Source organism: Pipistrellus kuhlii, unplaced genomic scaffold (genome assembly GCF_014108245.1).
Source record: "Pipistrellus kuhlii isolate mPipKuh1 unplaced genomic scaffold, mPipKuh1.p scaffold_m20_p_13, whole genome shotgun sequence".
Classification (NCBI taxonomy): Eukaryota; Metazoa; Chordata; class Mammalia; order Chiroptera; family Vespertilionidae; genus Pipistrellus; species Pipistrellus kuhlii.
The window spans coordinates 12,341,763-12,358,718 of NW_023425438.1; the positions used below are offsets into that span (position 1 = coordinate 12,341,763).

The 16,956-nt window shown below is 41.7% G+C and overlaps 1 protein-coding gene across 3 annotated transcripts in view; it reads right to left on the reverse strand.

The window, feature by feature from the left end:
* Positions 1–16,956, reverse strand: part of BABAM2 (BRISC and BRCA1 A complex member 2) — a 317,151-nt gene that overhangs the window by 62,129 nt on the left and 238,066 nt on the right. For all 3 annotated transcript variants that reach the window (XM_045580572.1, XM_036434893.2, XM_045580573.1), the window contains 3 exons: positions 14,941–15,040; positions 11,480–11,550; positions 8,671–8,753 (listed from right to left, as the gene is read on the reverse strand). In XM_045580572.1, the coding sequence (XP_045436528.1) occupies positions 8,671–8,753; positions 11,480–11,550; positions 14,941–15,040 (254 nt within the window). The remainder of the gene's footprint in view (positions 1–8,670; positions 8,754–11,479; positions 11,551–14,940; positions 15,041–16,956) is intronic.

The following is a 16,956-nucleotide window of genomic DNA, read 5'->3' on the forward strand; positions in this document are numbered from 1 at the left end:
TCCTTTTATCATTTGGAACAATATAGAGAACTGGTTAGTTTCACTTTTTATTCATAATCAGTTTTAGTTCCAACAGCTCTGATAGCTATTATGATTAACTAGTGACCTGGTGCACAAAATTCATGTACATTAAAAGGGAATTAATTAAAGGAAATATTTTAATATTGCTATTTGCCCTTTCTTTATAATAAAAGTGTCAGAGATGAAAGAAAATTAGTAAAATATATATGAAAATCTTCCTCCTTTCAGAGTCAGGGGTATACCGCTGGACCCAGAGTCAAGTCCCATTCACCTGCACGTACCTCAAAATCACGCAAGACCCAGACCCAGCCAGCCCCACCCCTGTCAAGCCCCACTGAGCAGGGGGCACAACCTCAGGTCCCCTGGCCCAGCACTGGGCAAGGGGTGTAGCCTCAGGTCCCCTGTCAAGCTCTGCCGGGCAGGGATCATGGTCTGAGGTCCCCATCAAGCTCTGCCGGGTGGGGGATGCAGCCTGAGGTACCGAGCCCGGCACTGGGCAGGGGGGGTGGGAAGCGTGGCCTCAGGTCCCCTGGTCTAGCACAAGGATGGGGGGCACAGCCTGAAGTCCCCTGTCAAGCCCAGCTGGGCAGAGGCGCAGCCTGAGATCCTCAGTCAAGCCCCGCTTGGCGGGGGGCTGGGGGACATAGCCTAAGGTCCCCAACCCCAGCCTGGTGCCATGCAGCCTCAGGTCCCTGCTGATCGCTCGTTACGGGAACCTCACCTCTGCTATGGGCACAGCCATATTGTGATGGTGTGAGGGTCAATTTGCATACTACCTTATTATACAGAATAGGAATAATAAAATTAAACCACAAATCTTTATATTTGCCCAATCTGAAGTAAACACATTAATTCTAAGATAATGTTACACTTCTTAAAGATTTGATTTGAAATGAATTCTAAGACTTAACATTATAGTCTCAAATTTTAATCAATTAACCAACTCAAACTTGTTCTTCAAATTTATTTCTAGAAAAAATGATATGTATCCCCCATAGAATACAAGACTTGAGAAACCCTGCAGTGTTGATTTATGTGAATTATCTAGCAGCCATCTTGTTTGTGGCTGTTTATATCTCGCATGCCATTGTTTCTGTGGCAACAAGATTAAGTCCACACCACTTGCTCAGGAACTGAGTGGCTACTCCTATGACAGCTTTGCCTCTGAGGGTGAAATGACAGTGCCTCATCAGTGCAAATCATTTCTGTGGTTATACCAGAATCTAATAGCTAACAAAATCAGAGCATGGAAGGGGCATTCGTTGTAATATACAGAAGCCTCTGATTTTTACTTAAAATTTCAAAAGCTGCCCTAATTTCTAACTTATTGGCCTTGATTATAGGCTTATGAAGAAAGAATCATTAAATGACAAACAGATTAGTCTGCAGTTGTCAATTTCCTCTAGCTTAGGGAAACCGAGCTTTCTTGAAAAATAAAATAACTGTTTTCTGGACTTAATCTAAGCATAAAACGAATGAACAAATGAATGAATGAATGAATGAACTGAATGAATGAAAAGGTAAAGACAATACCAAAGAGAAATATGAATAAATCTAAATTTAATATACAGGGGGAAAAATCAGAGTAAAAAACTCAACATCTACTAACCAAATAATCCCCTCCCTCTGCATCCATTATAACAGCTATGAAATGCGGGAACAGAACAACCAACACCCTGAGCATTAATATGCCCATTCCAAAGGCACACTGGACATAACACACAGAGAAAATACAAAGAGCTGGGGCAGACTGGGAAGTGTAGTTCTTTAGCTCATAGTCCTCTTATTCTTTTAACTTATTTTGAAAGTATAATATTATTTATATTATATAATAATATTGTTTATATTATATAGCAATAGTAGCAAAAGCTATATTGTTGTGTTTACATTATAACATGTAGGTGCAATAAATGACAATAACAGCACAAAGGAAGAAGGAGAATGAAAAGGAGCAGTTGTTGTATTTTATCAGAATTAAGTCACTAGCAATCTGAAGTAGACTGTGTTAAATTAAACATGAATACTGCAATTTCTAAACAAGCCATTAAGAAAATAACTCAAAAAAGTAGCTAAAAATATCAACTGAGGAATTAAACTGGCACATTGAAATAATCTGTCTGACATAAAGTAAGGTAATGAAAGAGGAACAAAATGGAATGGGAAAAACAGAAAACAACTATCAAAATGGCAAGCTCAAATCCAATCATATCAATAATTAAATTCTCTAATAATAAACAGGAAGGATTGTTAAATTGTCAGCAAAAGCAAAACACAACCATGTGCGTCTATGAGAGACACACTTTAAAGAAAGGGGGGAAAAGCAGCAGACGGAAAAAGATATACCAAGAAAACATAAGAGAACTGGGATGGGTATATCAATACCAGATGGAATAGACTTTAAGAGAAGTAATATCACTAGCTCCATTGCTCTACCTAAGTCCCTACCCAGCTCCTGCCAGGAAACCCTTTACTGCAGCTACAGTTACAGCTCTTTCCAGCTTCAGGTAACCATGCTCTCCTCTCACCCATGCAGGCCTAGAGAAGGTGATGACTCCCTGTGCACACCTTTGAACACAGTCCTGCCACTGAATTCTTAGTTACTGTGTGATGTGTCATCTGTTTCCTGAAGGGACCTTAGGAAAAGTCCACACTCCTTGCCTTGGTTTGAAAGAGACTAGTAGTTGCTTATTAAGCATCCATTTTTAGTTGGGCATTTGCTGCTCAAGCTAAAGAACTACACTTCCCAGGCTGCCTAGCTCATTTGCCGAGGCCACATGAACTACTTGGTGTATCAGTTAATAAAGTGGATTTTTTTTTTCAATAAATGGATTTACACATATGCTGATATATATGCGATATGATATGTATATTATTTTGTTGTATTGACAAGCAAGCTTCAACACTTCAAAACAAGATGGCTGCTAGATAATTCACATTTTCCCCGTCAAATTTGCTGAAAGTGTTAACATCAGATATTTTTACGCTTAAAAATGTCAAATTTCATTAAAAAAAGAGCATTTGCAGGAAGTTTTAATTCATTATTTTGAAGAAAAAGTTATATACTTCAGGAAGCTTATGGTGAGCATGCTCCATCTCAAGATACTTGAGAATGCTGGTTTAAACGCTTTAAAAGTGATGATTTCGAGGTGAAAGACAAAGAGCATCCAGGTCAAACGAAAAAGTTTGAAGACCAACAATTACAAGCATTATTGAATGAAGATGCATGTCAAACTCAAAAACAACTTGCAGAAAGATTAAATGTTTTCGAGCAAATAATTTTCTATCATTTACAAGCAATGGGAAAGATTTTAAAGGAAGGAAAATGAGTGTCACATCAATTGAACAAAAGACAAATGGAAAACCAAAAAGTCATCAGTAAAATGTTGCTTCCACGGCACGAAAGAAAGCCTTTTTTGCATCGAATTGTGATGGATGATGAAAAGTGGATTTATTTTGAGAATTCCAAATGCACAAAATCATGGGTTGACCCAGGTCAACCATCAACATCGACTGCAAGGCCAAATCGCTTCAGAAAAAAGACAATGCTCTTAGTTTGGTGGGATCAGAAAGGTGTGGTATATTATGAGCTTCTAAAACCAGGTGAAACTGTTAATATTGATTGCTACCAACAACAAATAATCAATTTGAACCATGCTTTGATGGTGAAACAACCAGAATGGGCCAGAAAACAAGTCAAAGTAATTTTGCTTCATGATAACACACTATCACACACTTCAAACCCAGTTAAAGACATGTTAAAAGATCTTGCCTGGGAAGTATTAACCCATCCGCTATATTCACCAGACCTCGCTCCTTCAGATCACCACTATTTCGATTGATGGCACATGCTCTTTCTGAGCAGCACTTCAAAACATATGAAGAAATGGAAAATTGGGTCTCTGAATGGTTTGCCTCAAAACAAGAAAAGTTCTATTGGGACGGTATCCACAAATTACCTGAAAGATGGGGAAAATCTGTAGCTAGCGGTGGACATTACTTTGAATAAAGCACTTTTGACGTTTCTCTTGAAATTATCATGTTTTCTTTGATTACAAAATCCACCGTTATTAATCTGTACACCTAGTAAGTTCCGGAGTGATGAGATATAATTGGAAGTGGTGCATGGCACTTCTTTGAAGTCTTAGTAAATGAAGTTTGTACCATTCTTCCATCTTTTTTCTGCTCTGTTATATTCAGTGTGAGAATGGGATGGCTGGAGCTCCAACAGCTTTCTTGGACTGTAAACAAGAGAGCCACACGCAATTGATGGAGTAAAAAGCTAGAGGGAACCTGGGTCCTATGTGACCTTTAGACATGTCATTCCAGCCCTAGGCTGCCTACCTATAAAGGAGTGAGAAATAGACTTCTACTTGCTTTAAAACATTGTTTTTCAATGTTTATTACTACCTAGTCCTAACTGATACACATGATCAGCCTGTGGGGTCCCAGCTGATCTTGCCCTGGCTTCCTTTCTAACCTCACAATTAAATGTCACCTCCTCTGAGAGGGCTTCCTTGACCATCCTAACAGTAACCCATCTTCAGTCTCAGTCTTTAGAGCACTCTGCTGTGTCCCATCAAGGTATTTGTCATTTGAAATCTATATATTTATTAGTTTCTTTTTTGTCTGTATCTCATTAGGCTTCATTAAGGAGGGTCTCTCTCCCTCTCTTCCTCCTTCTCATGAGTGTATATCATATAAAGTTATCTCTGCCGTAAACCACTTTGTGCCTTGCATATGGTAGACAGGCTCACAAAATATTTATTTAAAAAATACACACCATTGTACTTCACTTTTATCTGACCTCTTTTCTCATCAATTAAACCAGGGCATAAGCAAGTATTTTTTGTAAAAGGTCAAAGAGTAAATATTTTAGGCTTTACCATCTGTTACACAGTTGTTGTCCTTGTATTTTTTCCCCTAACAATCCTTTAAAAACATAAAATCCAGCTTAGCTCAAGGACCATACAAAAACTGGCCTAGGATGTGATTTGTCCCACAGGCGAGTCTTCCAAACCTTGGCCCAGACTCCAAGTGTCTTAAGATCAAGCCTGAGTTATCTACATATATAAAAGGCTAGGTTAATTCACGCATGTGCGATATATACAAAGCTCTTGCTGGCACCAATCGCATGAGTGTGGTTTGATCTATCATTGTTGATCGTGAATTTGGTTGACATTTCTATTATAGAGAAAGGGCAAATAGGATATTAAAATATTTCTTCTAATTAATTTCCTTTCAATGTGCGTGAATCTGTGCACCAGGACACTAGTTTTCTTATACCCCCGGGGTCCCCAGCACAATACTGAGCACACAGTAAGTTCTCAGTAAACTCAGAACTCTGCTAAGTTAGTCAGGGTAGGGGCTGAGAAGAGAAAATATGAAATGGAACAGCCAAAATGGTCAGACAGGCATTTTACCAAGGAAAATGGCCAATGGTCCAGGTTGGATGTCTCAAAGGGACATTTACCCCAAATTTACAGGTAATTACAGAAGACAGCCTCTCACATCATCACAAACTCTCTCCTGCCTAAGAAGTCACAGATCTCAAAGCCCATCCTTTCTAAGAGCACTGTTGCCTTAGGCAGCTGTCCCTTGTATATGGTGCAACTGTCGATGTTACCCAGTGGTTGCCTTTGTTCTATTTCTGTGCCTTGCTGCCTGGTTTTCTTGTCACCCAGCATTCTGAAAAGCTGCTGGCTTACAGAAACGTCTACCTCTAGAGGAGAAACAGCTCAGCAAATTCAGAATTATAACAAAACCAGTACCAATAGGTCTTACATGATGGCCAGGAACCCGTCCTGAAAACCATTCCTGGATGGAGCAAGTCCCTGATTCCACAGTGTCTCCAAGTCCTGTGATCCACTCATAATGGATGGAGGAAGAAATAATAAATAGAAGATAAAAAGGCTCCATGGTCATAATCACAGCCACAGACACACACCCCACCCCCCCGCCCCAGAATCACAGGATGCGAGGACACTGCAGAATCTCCCAAGAGTATGCACTGTTTCCCTGAGGGCATGGCTGCTTCCACACACTCCGGGGGTCCGAGCCACCTTTCTCCAGAGAGCAGAGCCTCTCTCCTCAGCACCCACATGCTCCAAATTATTGCCAGCACCTGCTCTCTTCACAGCACTCTTCCCAGCCCTGGTTGGAACGGGGTAAAGGAGGAGCAGGGATGCTACCTGGGGTCCTGCCAGGTCTCCAACTTCATGGAGTAGTGGAGCCAGCCACTTCCTTCTTCACATTCCTGAGCTCTCAGAATAATTCCCTGCACTGTTCTATCATTACGTCTCTGCAACCCCATATTCACATCCCCATCAACATGGAAAAAAACAGGAACTAGTGGTCCCTGGGGTGTTGTAACCAAACAAGCAGATGCTACCAAAGGAAGGTAAGTGTCAGATGCTTAATGCATGACTGAATTAAACACACTATCTCCAACCAAGCTTTGCTCGGATGTAGCAAGCCCTGGCGGAAGAAAGAAGCAAAAAGGAGGAAACAAGTTATTTAAAGACAAGCTGTGAGTTAATGATGGAGCAGGAAGCAGCATCCAAGTCCCCTGATTCAGAGATGAGGTCTCATCTGCCAGAAGAGCCCAACGTAGGCAGTGACGCCGAGGCAAGGAGGATTGCAGCCTCAAGAGGCACTTAGTGAAGTCAACTAAACGAATCCAAGGTCCCTGTCGCTGCTCTCATGAGCGCCTGGGGGTTCTATGTTTGTGAATAAGATAATATTTAGTGAAAATGTGACCTTGGGACTTGGTTTTGCATAGACGTCTGACTTGGGGAAACTAAGGCAGGGAGGTGGAGAGGAACTGGAAGAAGTACTGGTCAGATGGCACCATGGGGAAGTGCTCTAGGGAAAAGGGCTTCTGGAGGGAAGGAGTGGTGGTCCTGGAGGCACAGAGAGAAAGCTGGCAGGAGCTGAGCGATGCATGTTCTTCCTCCCTGAACACCACTCCTGCTGGCCGCACGTAAAAAACACAGGTTAGAGCAAGCAATGCCAAGAATATATTTTCCCTAATATCTGATATAATCGGACATCCAGTTCTTTGAAAGTAGAACCACAGAGAGGGACCAGAGTAAGTTTCAGGAAAGAGTTGAGTTTTCATGCCACTTTGGGATAAAGAAACTGGCTGAAGCATCCATCTCATTCAATGTTTGCGGCTGTCCTTTCCTGTGTCCCTCTCCCCCAGCCACTCTGCAAGGACCTGGCCTGTGGCCACCACCGCTGGAGGCAGGGTACAGACCCCTCTTGCTGAACTGGATGAGGGGAATCACACCAGACTAGTCACCCAGACAACCATCCAGAGTCATGAGAGACTAACAGAGGATGCAAATAGGATCTGGGGCTGGGTTAAAGGCTAGAAACAGAATCACCGGATCAGATGGTGGGGCGAGTGGATATGGTGACTAGGAAGTAAGATCTCACAAAGGAACCATGGCTCAGAATGCAAACCAAAGCAGTGACACAGAGTCAGAAATAAAATGTGGGGCTGGAAATGCCCGTGCGACCACAGAAGATGGTGAGCAAAGAGGCGACTGCAGGAGGCCTGGACTGCCAGGCGATCTCTCCCACCGGGCCCTGCGTGGTAGGTTAAGCTTTATATGCCGACGTCTCAACAGAACTGAACAATCAGATCCCCAGTGTTCACATGAGAAAATTCAAGTAGGGGGAGACTTGTCCTAGTGCTTTGAAGCTCATGTAATAAGTTGGAGGTTCACCCAAGATTAAAGCCTTCACCTCTCTAACTGTTCATCTGTGCACATTATGAACACAAATGATAATGCTTACATTTTCCAGGTGCATGGGAAAGGCGGTTCCAGTGTGTGGCTGGAGCTCAAGACAGAGGGCTATGCAGCTAGGTGGTTGCCCCTGGAAACACTCAAAGGTAGGGAGAACCCACTCCTGACAATCACAGCCAACTCTCAGTCATCTTAGGCATTCCTTCCTCTGCCCCATGGACATTTTAGTGCTTCCTACCTTACAATCTGTCAGTGTGAAATCAGGTGAGACAAACTAGTTTGAGAACCATTTCAGCCTAAGCAAATCACAGCCAGAAGGTCAATCTGCTTGGGAAGGAAAATCTCCCAACCCACTATCTTTATCCTATCCGAGGGCTGGCTACAGAGGCCAAAGCTTTTTGCTTCCTGAGAGTTTATTAAGGTCTAGGGAAGTTGTAGCTACTGAGTGAAGTCAACCCAAACCCACTGCTATTGAAAAAGCTGGAACTTCTTTGCATTGAGCTTCAAGACTGGGCGGTTTGCACACCAAATTAATAAAGAATTAAGGTCTTGATTACTTGCAACTTGAACCTGACATTGTGGGTCACTGGTTCTTATAAAACAAAGAAATAAACAAAGGAGACTCCAAATTATCCATCAAGAGAAAGCTCGACCAACACTTATTGACTGGCTGATCGTTATACAACAAACATTTAAATACACCTAGTCTGTGGAATAAAACTGAAAAGCAAGTTTGGGAATACATTAAAACATTGTTTCACCTTTAAGATATAAATATACTAAAGTAAAAGAAACCAAGTCAGGACAATACCAGTAAAGGTTCTCATGCTCATTATTGCATGTGGTTTAGCACATTTTCAAATGCATGCTGACATGCTAATAGCAAAAGTATACTCACTGTGTACAAGAAAACAAAAATCTTTCCACATCAGCAGCAGGGTGAGTTTTGTAAAGCCTTCTGCATCATATTCCACGACACCTCTAAGTAATAAAAACATACATATACACAAAAACTCTTAAAAAAAATAAGGTATAAAAGAAAATAGAACAAGTAAAGAACATTCATGAAGTCAGGGTTACTGAATCTGAGATGCATTTAGGGTGAGTGAGTGCAACCACGGAAGGATGTAGATTTGGAATGACAACAGCTGGTTTAAGTGACAGCTTTGCCATTGATTACTATGATTGCAGGCAAATCACTTAACCTTTGGAGCCTCAGTTTCCTCATCTGTAAGACAAACATAAGAATATTTCCAACCTTCTTTGCGGGCTGTGAAAAACAAACCATAGAGTGCTAAGCTAAATCATAGAGTGCTAAGCAAAATGTCCGTTACTAGCTGTGAGTAAAGGACAGATTGGGATCAGGACAGCAGGGACATCACTGTCCTACAGTGGTCGTGAGTCCCACTCCCACTTAGGCACTGAGCAGTGAGCAATGGCAGTGCTACTCGGAATCCTTCACTTGTGCCCCGGCCAGCCCTCCCACCGGGCACAGGACAAAGTGGCAATGCTGGCTGGGTGGACACTGGGCTCAGGTGGGAGAGCAGCTCTTGACTGTGGAGGAGCCTGGCAGGGTTCGGTGGGCTCCCAGTGCCATTTCCTCCAGAGCTGAGAGCGTGGGGAGTGTCACAGCAGGACAGCACTACCCGCACACCCGGACAGGACCAATGTTCTCTCCCACACACAGAAGGCCTCTGCTGTCCTCAGAGACGCCTTCTCCTGGCTGAGTCAGGCCAATCAGACCATTGATGCTGATGGCCGTCCAGTCTAAGTACAAACATGAAGGAACAGCTGCACCCCTGTAAAGCTAAAGGGACGCAGACACTGAGGCTATGTGATGTGCTCCAAGACCGTGTGCATATCATTTAGATTTTCTGACTTAATCAACAATCTTATTCACCAGTTTATACTTCTTCTCATGAACTTATAACTAACTCATTATGTTACAACACTGATATTTAAACTTTTTAGGTCCTACATCCCATAAGCAAAAAACAACAGAGATGCCTCTTCATCATGTATCATGGTGGGGCAAAAGTAGGCTTACAGTTGTTCATATGGAAAATAATACAATAATTAATAAATAATAATACAAGAATAAATTGTTTCATGTACTCACAACTATAAACCTACCTTTTCACCACCCTATATATCAATAGTTCAGTATTATAGTAGTATTTATATATAATTAATTAATTTCATACAAGTATTACTGCATAATATGCACAATAAAACATATGCAAAAATGTACATTTTAGCCCTGACTGGTTTGGCTCAGTGGATAGAGCGTTGGCCTGCAGAGTCAAGGGTCCCAGGTTCGATAATGATTAAGGGCATGAACCTTGGTTACGGGCACATCCCCAGTGACAGGTGTGCAGGAGGCAGCTGATCGATGTTTCCTTCCCATCGATGTTTCTAACTCTCTATCCCTCTCCCTTCCTCTCTCTAAAAAATCAATAAAATATATCTTTTAAAATGTACATTTTAAAGAATGAGGTTTAAATATAACTGTAAATGCAATTTTCATATTTTTCTTGTACGACAATGGAGTGAGGTGGAGCGTGCACTCTGGGACACATGTACTTTAGAGGTCACCGTGCTGGCTTCTGCACTTTCAATGATATATACTAAAGGTGATTTTACAAATTAATAGTCATTTCTTAACTACTGTCTGTATCATAAGTACTTTCTCAAAATGCTCCTAAATAAAGCTGAAAAATCTCAAGTACTAAATACTTATGGGATGGCTAACCTTATTTCACTTACTCTTTCCTAAATATTTCCACTTTCCTTTTGTCCCAGTTTCTTCCTTTACTTGTTTAAAATTTTAATTTTGTGCTACTGTATTTTCATGTATTTATAAACCTTCTCTGGAATACGGTGGGCTTACCCAGACCATGAAACCCTAGCGCTCTGTCTCCCCAAATGGGTAGAATGAGGCATCATCAGAGCAGCCTGCGAGGAAAGAGCAAGCCTTCCCTGGAGCAGAAGCTTGGAGAGGCCTTTGCCATCACGTGCGGGGATGTAGAGAATGGAGTTGCCCAGCACACTGCCCCTGGCCCCTGAAGAGGTGAACACAGGGGCAGCAGTCGGACATGCCCGTCCTGTCACTGCAGTTCCATGCTGCCCCTTTCCCCTCCAGTGCTTCTTCCAACTCTAATCTGTGCGGCACTGTCGGGAGTGGGGTCCTGTTGGGAGACCCAACCCTGAGAAGCTGGGTCCCACCCTGGTCTCTCTCCCTGTGTAGCTTCTGCTGGGTTTCTAGACTTCTCAAAGCTGCAGGGTTTCATCAAGAAGATGTGTCACTCCCCCTGCCTGGTTCGCCTCCTGATGCCCCTGAGCTGAGGGAGGTGAAGTGCTCTGCACACTGGAAAGGGCTCTGCACGAGTGTGGGCTGCACCCTTCCTGCAGCGTCAGGGAAGATATTCCGTTTTGTTATCTGCTAAAGAAGCTAAAAGCATCTTCCTGGAAGCTTCAGTGGAAGCAACATACCAAAAAAAGAATCAAATATATGAACAAGTTCTCTTAATAGCAGTGTGCTGGTTAATTTAAACTGAAAAGGAAATCTCCATGAAAGTTCTGGAAACTATTTCTGGATTGATGTTGTGTCTTAGCTCTTAGGACAGTGATTTCTGACTGCAGCTCACATCAGGGCCATCAGAGTGTGAGGGCATTGCTGACATACGGTGCAACCAAGAAGGACTCACGTGCCAAAGTGGCTGAGGAAAGCAGCAATGTACTCTCTTCTCTTGTGGTATCCCTGGATCACATACTGCACCTGGAAAAGGAACCCAAAGCGGAGACATTTTAATGCTTTATTATGAAAAGTTTCAAAGAGTCAGAGAAGTAAAAATAACAGTGAAACGAACATCCATAGTCCTGCCACATATATTTAGTAACTGTGAATATTTTGTCTTCTTGCTTTATCTAGCCATCTACCTACCTATCAATCTATCAATCAATGTTGCTGAAACATTTCAAAGAAAATTAGAGACAGTGTGATAGTTCGCCATAAATACTTCAACATGCATCTCTAAAAAATAAGACATTTTCCTGCATAACCACAGTATCATTATCATGCCTAGCAAATTCAGCAATCGTTCTTTGAATCCATGTGGAATCCTGTCCATCTTCAAAAGTTCCCAGTTGCCCCCAAAACATTTTGTTAAAGCAGGGAATCAGGCAATTCAATCAAAGGTTTTTCATCTAGAATAATAGTGTCTCCTAGGGGTGTGGTCATGTGTCATGTATGTGTGCCTGCACATGCAATATGACACTGACTTTTCAAAGCGATTGGGCAAGTTGTGTTGTAGACGTTCTTCATTCTAGATTTTCTGATTCTTTCCTTTTCCCACTACTCTCTATATTTCCTATAAATTGAAAGTTAGAGCTAAAGATGTGATTAGATTCAGGTTAACTATTTTGGTAAGAAAAATTCACAATTAATACTGGGTTTGATCACTGGTTCAGATGATGACAGCCAGATTATCACAGCAAGTAATCTATGGGTATACCTCTTGAAGCTTGTGAAGATCTAGTTCCCCATAACTTTTCACTCATAGTTTCAGTATCTGTTGGAGATGCTTGTCTGAATCAATTCTTTCATTAGGGCCTGAAAAAATGGTGATTTTTGAGTTCTATCTGAATTTAGCAGCTGGATTTCTTGGTAAAGAGCTTCTTCCCACCAAATAAAATGATTTGGTTATCATGAACTATACCTCCTATTGAAAAGGCAGGAAATGTTTAACTCTTTTTTTTAAACCCTAATATTCAGGATAAGGAGTGTTACAATAGAGTTTATTTTTCTTTTTTACTTTTCCTTATTATCCCCAAATGAAATTTCTATTAAAAATTGTGATAAACCAAAGAACTTATACACTTACTAGTAGCTCTGTGTAGAATCTGTGTACCAATAGCTCTCTGTGGGGCCTGGTTGCTCCCACGCCCATTGCCCAGAGGCTCTCTGCAGCCCAATGGAGCATGGAATGTTTGCCTCATCACCATGGTGACAAAGCAAGCATTCCACCAGGCCACTCATGCTGCCTTCTCTCAGTGGCCGCCCACCCCCACACCTGGGACTGAGGACTCCGGCAGGCTGAGAGGACTTGGTACTGCCATCTTTTGTGATGGGGTGATGGTTAATTTGCATATTATCCTTTTATTATATATAGGATTTATTAGATAGGATATGCATAGCTCATGGACATAGGAAATAGGGTAGTGAAGAGCTGGAGGGAGGGAGAAGTGAGGGGAAATATGAGATATCTGTAATACTATCAACAATAAAAAAATATAAAAAAGAAACCTGCGAACTCAGCAAGCTAGGCATCTATCTGAAAGTTAATTATTTACACATCAGCTTCTAACACAAAAATACATCACTTCTAATGTCCTTATAATGGCTGCAAGAATAGTGGGAGAAAGGGATTCCCCAAATTGTTTATACTGGCTGTGGCCACAATGTGTTTCCATGGCTCACAAAAGCTTGAGATAAAGTGCTTGAAATAACCTTGACACAATTGGTACTGATAGCCATGTTGTACCCTTTAAAAGTAAAACAGTTCTATTTATATAATGGGGGTTTATGTCAATTTATAAAAACAGTGCTTACTTTGCAGGATCAGAAATGTTATTTTGGGAAAAGAAAAACAGATGATAAGTTTGCTTAAGTGGCTTTGTTTAGAAAAGGGATGAAAACAGTTCTGTACACTTGATTTTAAAAACAGAAAACCATTTTAACAGAAACCCACAACAAAACTGGCTATAAAGATAGATTCCAAAGTAATTATGGAAATTCATTAGAAGAGATTGTTTCTAAAAGCAGCCATACTGTCCTCGTTAGTAGCATGCAGAAGAACATCTATTTTAAAAGACAAGTAAAATTAATGAGAGGGAACCAGATAAGAAAAACAAACTGATTCTTGTATTTCTGGGGAAATGTATTATACTTTTTTTTTTTTTTTTGAGAAAAATGTATGACTAGAAATTAATCTCAATTGGAGAGCTTTAAAAAGGCTTTCTACTCAGTTCTGGAAGACCAATTTTGCATTCTTCCCCGTAATACTGGGACACAGGTTGGGAGGCAGTGCGAAGTCCCACAATGTAAGCAAGAATGCTGTCCTCTGATCAGCTCCATAGAGGGTAGAGGCTGGGGAATTTGGTCCAATGAGAAGCAACCACTCGATGAAAGCTAAATACCCTGGAATCCGTGCCAAGCCCACACTGCAGAGTTGCCAGGTTTTAGTTTCTCTGACATTTAAAAAATAATATTGAAGCCTTTGTAAGATATTTTCTATGTAGAGATGAGCTTGCTTTTTTTTTTTTTTTATAGTATAGCTGAGTTATCTTTTGAATGAAAGACAAACAAATGATTTATTTTTCAAGGCAATGTGAACCAATCAATAGAAGCAAGGGAAACACTTTGGGAATTAAGCAAACGGAGTCAGTCCACGTAGGATAAGAAAGTCAGTGTTGCTTGTGGATCAATATCTCCAGTTTTTAGCTACATACACTGGCTGGACATACATTTTGAAGATATCTTACAACAGCCATTAATGCAAACACAGCTACTTGTAATGGCTCATTAATGCAGCTAACAGAAAGCTTTAGATAATCTGGCGAGGCTGGCCACAGCCCAGCTGACCTGAAAACCTTGCCCCTAGGAGCAGGAATCTGGCAAATGGCTCCAAAACATGACAGAGAGAATCAAGAACTGACTATTAACACGTGAAGTACAGAAAAGCAGCAGGAGATTAAGGAAGCTCTATAAATTTGCCCGAATATTAACCAGTGACAAACACACACACAAATACATACTCACATGCACACATGGACTATAAGAAATGAAGGAGTTCAAAATTTTTAAGCCATTGAGGAGGTATGGATTTAGCAAATAATTAGGACATAAAGGAAATGCAAGAAAGGGGAGATGCAAATTTAAAAGATAAAGATAAGAGTGGAACAGGAGGTCAGAATCCCTAGAAAAGGAAGAAAGAGGGTAAAGAAATAGTGAGAGAAACTGATAAATTGTAACCCAAAGTCGGAAAGCTGTTACTGGATGGAGGTGGAAATTAAGAAGATGGGGTGAAGAGGGTGGTGCCTGCTCGATGGGATGGTACTGGGTGCAGGCTACCCTGGAGGAGGGCCTCACAAGGGGGGTTACCTTTACCTTGTTGGTGAGCAGGTGGCATACTTGAGGGACGTAATCAATGAGACATCCTCCTCCTGGAAAAGCTGGAATGTGAAGAGCTGAGGAGCCTCCAAGTGCACTGAAAGGACAAGAGCACAGTGGACACTCTTCTCAGGGCTCAAACCATTGAAGAAGTGAAACCCCAAACAGACTTGGCTTCTCTTATCCAAGTCTGCCCACCAACTGCCTGAATTAATGATGGTGGGAATAAGGCCTTCGCTTTATGATTACACTAGAGGCCCGATGCACACAATCTGTGCAAGGGGCTTGGCCCTCACAGCCCTGGCTTCGTCCAGAAGGTTGTCTGGATGGTTGTTCTGCTGTTCGGCCATCCAGTCTAATTAGTATATTACGCTTTTATTATTATAGACTAGAGGCCTGGTGCATGAAATTCATGCATGGGGGGGTTTCCCTGAGCCCAGCCTGCACCCTCTCCAATCTGGGACCCCTCGAGGGATGTCCAACTGCCCATTTAGGATCGGACCTAAACAGGCAGTTGGACATCCCTCTCACAATCCAGGACTGCTGGCTCCCAACTGCTCACTTGCCTGCCTTCCTGATTGCCCCTAACTGCTTCTGCCTGCCAGCCTGATTGCTCATAACTGCCTTCCCCTGCAGGCCTGGTCCCCCCCAACTGCCCTCCCCTGCAGGCCTGAGTCCCCCCGCAAGTGCCCTTCCCTGCCAGCCTGGCCACCCCCAACTTCCCTCCTCTGCCAGACTGATCACCCCTAACTGCCCTCCTCTGCAGGCTTAATCACCCCCAACTGCCCTCTCTTGCAGGCCTGGTCCCTCCCAACTGTCCTCCCCTGCTGGCCATCTTGTGGCGGCCATCTATGTCCACATGGGATCAGCCATCTTGTATGTTGGAGTGATGGTCAATTTGCATATTACTCTTTTACTAGATAGGATTTATATTTCAACCCATTTTGTTAAATCAGCATGCTCATGTTACACAAGACTAAAACTAATGATTAATAACAACTAATGATGCTATCACATTAGCAAATTTTAATTGGCATGGATAAAAACATCTTACCAACATCAATGTTTTGTACCCATTACTGAAACATAGACTTTTATACTCTTCATTATGCCTAATTCAAAGATAAGTCATCTTGAAGGGCACTAAACTGAACTAATGCAACTTCATGACACTGCACTGAAGGCACCACTTCTGCGGTGACCAGCTTTGTTGCCTTGGGCATCCTCGTTTGGACTTTACAGTCCTCATTTTTAGTGTGATGAGGTGGTCTAGGGCAGGCGATGCAAACTCCAGGGTCTACCCAGCCCAGGTAGGGGATGTAGATGAGTGGAGAGAATAGGACATTTTATGCACAATGGCAAGGGCTCTCTACCACTCAACTCCAGCTGATCTCAGACATGGAGGAACATGAGCCTGGTCTGATCATATCCTAATTTTTCAAGTGAAGCCAGCAAGACAGATGATTTAACCTCTCAATTTTTAAACGGTACAAACTAATTAAATACTTTCTGGCATACTGTGCTACCTGGTCACATGTCAGTGTCCAATAGGGGTAGGAAGTTTGCAACTAGTTCAAATAAACGCTGATATTCAATTCATCTATACAAGAAGGTATAATAAAAAATCACCGATCTAAAAAAAAGAAAAACAAACAGAGAAAAATCACTGTTCTAAGAACTAAGACCCAACATTGATCCAGGAAGTTCCAATGAATTTTCATGGAGATTCCTTTCCAGTTTAAATTAACTGGCATAAGATTATTTTTAAAAAAAAAAAATTGTTCAGAGCCCTACAGCATGCATATCATATAACCTTCACCTTGATTTCATCTTTCTTACTCTTACTTTTCTTTTGTCCTAACTTGCTTTTCTTATTGAATTTTATTTTAATGTACTATATGTTTCTATCATATAACCCCTAAACCCTCTCTATAATACTACGGAATACAAACACACACACACACACACACACACACACACAAAAAAAAAAATCAAACCAAAATCCCTTCATGC